The 6,509-nt window shown below is 42.8% G+C and overlaps 1 protein-coding gene across 1 annotated transcript; it reads left to right on the top strand.

The window, feature by feature from the left end:
• Window positions 1-839: 839 nt before the first annotated feature.
• On the top strand, window positions 840-4,544 carry cxcl14 (chemokine (C-X-C motif) ligand 14). The gene is made up of 4 exons (XM_059989862.1): window positions 840-970; window positions 1,272-1,377; window positions 1,480-1,584; window positions 3,831-4,544. Exons 1-4 carry the CDS (start codon window positions 904-906, stop codon window positions 3,844-3,846), a joined length of 294 nt encoding a protein of 97 aa, XP_059845845.1. The 5' UTR covers window positions 840-903; the 3' UTR covers window positions 3,847-4,544.
• Window positions 4,545-6,509: the final 1,965 nt, after the last annotated feature.

Raw genomic sequence — 6,509 nt, forward strand, 5'->3', positions numbered from 1 at the left:
GTCGATATGTACCAAGACTTCTGGCTGCTCACCGTCCTCCCTTAGAATGCAGTGGACTCATTCCGAGACGTCCCTGACCCTGGTACCTGGTACATGCCGTCCAGGTGTCTCTACCACATCCACAAAATCTCATGTCCATTCCTCTAACTACAGAGTCCCCTATCGCTACCGCACTCCTTTTCTCCCCCTTTCCCTTCTCAGCCACAGCGCCAGAGACCCGGTCGCTGCGGCTCCCCCGGCTGGTCATCCTCCTGAACAGTATCCAAAACGATATGTTTTATTATTGAGGGCAACAACCACAGCAGGGACACCCCGCGCAGTACTTTTTCCATAGACCTACAATCCTTTGCAATTATTTTTCCAAGTCGGTCTTGTGAATTACTGTTCTAGGATAGTAGAAGGAGCACCTCCACCCCCCCCCCCCCCACCCCCGCTATCGTGCATCTGCCTTCTCGGGGAGGGTATTGAATCCAGCTCGCCTGGCCGAATTGAAGAAGCTCCTGCGCTTGTTTAGTCAGTGTGTTGTTCAGTCTCGTGTGTAAACGGTAAGCAGAGATCAGTGGGCCGGGGAAGGCTGCAGCCGGAGGCCACCTGTCAGCGAATTGTAGATTACTCCCGCACCTGGTTGCCGTCTGGTCTGGGGTCATCCTCCTCTCTGCCGGAACAGGCTAGACTGGCACCCGCGCCTGCCTCCCTCCGCCCGTCTGCCCTCCTTCCCCCTTTCCTCCGTGTTTAGGTAACAACTATGATTCGTCGGATTGCTATGCATATTAATGAGGCTTCATTATAAACTGGAGGAGCTGGAGTGGATGTGCTCACAACCAAACTCTATAGCTGGAAGGAGTTAAGGCGCTGGGGAGAACAGAGTTTTTGACATCGGGACTGCCTGAGTATCGTCCAGCCATGAAGGGTTTGGTGAGCGCCGCCATCCTCCTCCTGCTCCTCGTTATTTGCTCCATTGATGTGGAGGGTAAGTTGGCCACTGCTGTTTCCTCCAGGCGTGCCGACCCCTACCTTCGCCCAAGACCCCTTTGTCAGAAACTTGTCCTTAAAAGAAATATGGGTTGATAAATTTGCTTGTACCCTTATAAAACACTATGTGAAAGTTACATTTAGAAACTTGTTATCTAAGCTCCGGTTTGATAACAGAGGCTCCTTTTGGGATATAATGCAATCAACATCTTAGAGTTCATGATTTATGTAATGATATCACGGAACGATTGCCGCTCTCTTTTGGAGATAGCAAGCAAAAGTTTTGTCCTTTTCCGTAGCTTATAACTGTAAATGTATTCGGAAGAGACCGAAGATCAGCTACAAAGACGTACAGAAGGTGGAAGTTAAAGCGCGATACCCCTTCTGTAAAGAGAAAATGATCTAGTGAGTTTTCCGATGTCTTTTAACAACATACGTATTTTCAATTTCTTCGTGGCTACTTTTGACACAGTTGTAAACTTTCCTTTTGTGTACTTTGTTCTGCAGCGTTACCACTACTCGGTCCGGGCGTCAGCAATACTGTCTGCATCCCAAATTGCCCAGTACCAGGAATCTGATCAACCATTACATCAAATGGATGACGACATACGCGTGAGTTGCTCTGTTCTGATAATGGGGTTACCCGGGCAGATACAAAGCTCCAGCAAGTTTAAATTATTGTTGGAAATAGAAGCTTGAGCGCAGGTGTAAAGCGGAGACTCTGGAAAACTGATATGTTCTCGTTATATGTCAGCTCGAGTTTTCCTGTTCGACAGACCTTTCGATCTAAAACTAAAATGTAACATAAGCGTGTTTAACCACCCTTCTCAAAATTCTTGCTGTCGAATGCTCATGTTTCAGCTGCCTCGACTTTGGGGGTGTGTCTGTGGGGAAAGAGGGAGTAAACAGATTAATATACACCTGGCAATAGACAGAAAACAGTATCCCGGACAGACGCGAGATATTTGACAGTAATGATATATATACAAAAGCAACCCTATACCCTCAAAGTATCTTAAAGTAAGATTGTAGGCATTTGAAGAGGTGCCTCGCCACCTTCTCCCAGGCAATTTGACATGGGCAGTGAATGTCGGTTTTGTTAGTGACTTGCTTATCCCGAATAAATTATTTCCTACAGAAAAGCAGCCACGCTGAAGCACGGGCAAAACTTCCCTTCATTGGTAATAGTTCCAGGGGTCATTAGGTTAAGCAATGACCAACCCTTCCTTTGAGCGTAGATTTGGAACAAGTTTAAATATCTTCGAATCGAGACAATGTGGGTTCCAATTCATTAAACTCCAGTGGAGTGTAATATTCCGGAATCGTAACTCGCTTTCTACAAAACGAGCTTCAACAAATTCACATTTTAATCACGGGCTTTAATTTAGGAAATGGATTGGGAATTTGACAATTTTCGCTGATATTTGGGTCTGTACCGGAAACTACTAACATTTAATGTCCAAAACGAACACTGTTCGAGACCAATGTATCTACTGAACTGAATGATGTTCGGGTCGCTTTGCTAATTTGTCACCTCGCTGATGATTGCCCGATGCGTGCGCTCTCTGCTCCGTAACCCCTCCGTCTAATCTAGTCAAGAGGCGCAATAGCGCTACGTGTAAGTGTTCCGGTGCGCTACAACTGCTATTACCGGACCCGCTTCCATAAAGGGTAACTATTGGAGACAGAGACAGATAGGTCCAGGTCATGGGAAGGTCAGACCCACAGGGACGAGTTCCATGGATGTTAAATTCATAGGAAGATAGCAATCAATATGTGAACAAAGAGTGATAAACAACCAATGTCCAAAAAAAAGAAAAATAGTGCTAATAAAAATAAGTAATTAAAACCGAGAACCTGACTTATAGAGTATTGAAAGTGAGTCTGTAGGTTGTAGATTCAATTCCGAGTTGTGGAGAGTGAAGCTATCTCCGCTCTCTCAAGAGCCATGTTGTTTTAGACTAATGACTGTCCCTGGCGGTGTGGGACCTCCTACCTGAATGCACCAGCGAGAAGAGAGCATGGCCTGCATGCTGTTTTTTTTTAGGTGTGGCAGGGCTCCGTGTAAATATGCTCTATGATGGGGAGGGTTTCAAAATCATTCCAATATACTCCGGGCATTTAACCAAGATCAACACAGACGGTCAAGCCGACTTTAAAACTGAATATTGTTGTTCTCAGCGTGGTGCCGAATTCTGAGTGTTAAATTCGCTACTGAATGTGAGAAATTAAAGGATTATAGTACTGCAGACGCTCAACTCCAGTAGTTTTCCCTCTTATGCTGGGAAAAAAAAGGGCATTCTGCCAAATAGCCGCGGGCTCCACTGTACCATACCCTTCATACTTATGTGTGTCTGTGTGTGATATGGCTGGAGTGACAGATATTTGGCGGGATTTAACGTTCAATAAAGGAAATGAGGAGGCATCAATCTTCTCCCCACAGATTCTGCCTGAGCTGCTGATTCTTTAAGCATGTTTTCACCCAGCCCCTGTATTCATTGAATATACTGTAACATTAACATGCTGACCTATCGCGGCAAACATGTTAGTGTTGTTTAAGAGGACATTGGACAAATGAATATTCAAAACGGGGAAGAATGATGATCCTGAGTACACAGAGAAGGTCTGGTTTCCATAGGCATAGATATCGGCGAAATGGCCGAATACTGTCTGCTCTAAGTGCACGGCTATGTTCAAAGGGATATGGACCAAAGGTTCTAGCTCAGACTGGCACTTTGCTTGGTATGGAACAGTTGGGCCGAACGACCTGTCTCCATATTGTGTTACTCTGTTAATCTGAACTGCTTTAATTGGGGAAGAACATGGAACCAATCCTCACTCTTCCTTATTTTCGACAGGACATACGTGGAATAGAACATCCACGGGGCACGGGCATGTGCACAGTGGCTGAGCTGTTTGTAGTAACGGAATCCTTTCACGAAAGTCGAATTCAAGATCTTCGTTTCCACCACAATGGAGTCTTATTTTCCTTTCCTGGTAACATGCTGCTTCAACAAAGGTCACCCACCGCTACAAGCCCGGGGAATCTGGAAGCGTCGGGCAGGCAGCTTCCAGACCAGTATACAAACTTCCGTCTTCGCGACTTTGCAAGTACTCCATCAAACAAAAGGCGCACGGAGGGAAGGGGGTTATTTTTCAATAAAAGTGGTGCAATTTGATATTTTTGTATTTCATTACCTGACATCCAGATTTATAAAATATGCACTCTCTGTTTTAATCTATTGTGTGCAGGAGAAATTCTATTTTATCTTCAACGCTATGAGTGGTTTACTTGTGTGGACCTGTATAACTCTATTTCAGGAGAAAGGATGACAAGCGCGTTGGGTTTTTTCCTCTGCGTTGGAGGGAAGAGTTGAATGTGCCCAGGGTAGTGGTAAGCCCCACCCGTGGTTGGTAGGCTTTTTGCATCCGTCTGTATTTTTGCTAATTTATATTACTTACTCCAGTGTGCTTTGTGTAAATACAGCAATATTTTAGAAGTTCCAGCGTGACTCCAAGGAAATGCTGAGGTGTCGTTTGCTTCTGATGTATTTTCAAATAAAGTTTAAGAAATGACCGAAAAAAATCGAGTGCATTTTTTTTATGTTCGATAGCCTTGTGCATTGTTTGGAGCCCTAGTGAAATGAGTTCATCTAAGGTTCCAATCCGCGATTCCTTTTGGGAAAGAGTGGTTCCTTCGCATAACTGGGATGAGTTAGGGAGCGGGATAGAGCGCATTCCTTTGCGCCCACCGAGAGACCACACAGCGAACTTCCTTTGATGTTCCGAATCGGCAGTTATTTCTTTCTAAGGTGTGGAAAGATTTGTCAGAGACATATGATTACCTGAAAGGGATCAACGCCCACCAGTAGTGCGCTTGATCAGCAGGCTAACAGGAGCACCACAGGCAAAATAAAATTTTCATTGGCCCTCTCTTTGTTCAAATACTGCGCATAGCGGTCACGTCCGCATTCCCTTGAATGAACAAAAACATGGTTTGCGTTCCATAGTCCATTTCTTGGATCATAGAAATTTCGGCGCCTAAAAGATGACAGTGGTCCCTCCTGCCTCAGAGTGAACTTGAAAGCAAATCTATTTCCGGTCTCTTCTTCCTGCTTCATTTGGCTCTTAAGTTACTCAGCAAGGTGAGGGGGAAATTCTGGCCTTCACCGCTCTTCCACTGATGTTCCAGACTGTCCCACACTTAGATATGAAAAAAAATCTCTTATCTTTCTATTAGGTGTTTTCAATCTATGTCCACTGGTTCTCTGAGCATGAAATAAGAGGTATAGGTCATTCAGCCCTGGAGCATAACAAGATCATGTTTGACTTCCACTCAGAGTTGACCATTTCCTCTGGATTCCTAGATCTTATCCTAATCTACTCACAGAAAGCAATAATTGCCCTTGAAAAACGTCTATAAAACTCCAGTTGCTGGAAATTTCAAATTAAACAGCAACGCTGGAAACACTGCACTGTGAAAAGAAAGACAATTTATGTTTCTCTGATCTAGAATGTTAACTGTTTCTCTTTCTGCTGTTGCTATCTAACTCAGCATTTTCTATCTTTATTTCAGCTTTCAAGTATCTGCAGTTTTTCAAGGTTTTATATCTGGCCATTGTGGCTTGGAAATAAATGACTTAGCAGCTGTACTTCTTTTCTAAAGTGTTGTTCTACTTGATTGCCCTTTTAAACTTTTCCTGTAAGATCCAATAAATGTAACGTTGTCTATTTTCCTTTATCCCCATAAAATATGTACAGGTAGCCTTATCTCCTTGTTTCAATTTATGCACATTTATTAATAAATTTAGGATCTTCTTTTTAGCCTGACCATATTGCTCTTAGGTATGTGGTGATAATTCTGAAATAAGCATAAATCACTTTGAATTTCCCATGTGTCCTCAACTGAAAAGTGACCAAGCTCCATCCTTTGATGCACTTGTTAGGATTCTTCATATTCTTTGAACTTAATGCTTTTTTAAATTATTAACCTTCTCACAAACTTCAATGTTAAATCTTTCAATTCCCCAGGTTACCAACCACAGTTGTTCTACAAGTTGTTTCTTCATGGATTATTTACAAATATCTGAACTTACAAGAAGTATTCTTTCATTACCTACAGTCTCACGAAGCTGAAATTCATTTCACATCATTGCCCATTTTTTTCCAAAATTATGTCAGATGTATTAATGCCACATCTTGTAATGATTTTGCTTTTCGCAAACACTTTTCTAAACACTTCCTGTGCAAAGCTGGTCTGATTCTTGTGTTAAATTTATGGTCTTTAGATGCCTTATTGTTAGATTAGACTTAAACAAAGATTTCAAGATTCAAAATCATTTGATGTCATTTCCTTTACACAAGTGTAAGGAGAACAAAATAATTGTTACTCCAGATTCCATGCAGCACAAAAAAAATCACAAAAGACAACATAAGCATGATACTAACAAAAACACAATAAATATAAATAAGATAGCGTATGTGCATAGATTGTATGTCCATAATGTTTCGCTAGGCTGTACATAAGGTGACTGATG

This window comes from Hypanus sabinus, chromosome 15 (genome assembly GCF_030144855.1).
Source record: "Hypanus sabinus isolate sHypSab1 chromosome 15, sHypSab1.hap1, whole genome shotgun sequence".
In the NCBI taxonomy this organism is placed as follows: Eukaryota; Metazoa; Chordata; class Chondrichthyes; order Myliobatiformes; family Dasyatidae; genus Hypanus; species Hypanus sabinus.

What these genes read in the sequence shown, in the direction of transcription:
- cxcl14 (XM_059989862.1), top strand. Translation starts at nt 904, where the DNA reads ATGAAGGGTTTGGTGAGCGCCGCCATCCTCCTCCTGCTCCTCGTTATT. An exon ending in TTGCTCCATTGATGTGGAGG is followed by an intron (nt 971 to 1,271) that starts GTAAGTTGGCCA and finishes CCTTTTCCGTAG; the next exon opens with CTTATAACTGTAAATGTATT. An exon ending in TGTAAAGAGAAAATGATCTA is followed by an intron (nt 1,378 to 1,479) that starts GTGAGTTTTCCG and finishes TTTGTTCTGCAG; the next exon opens with CGTTACCACTACTCGGTCCG.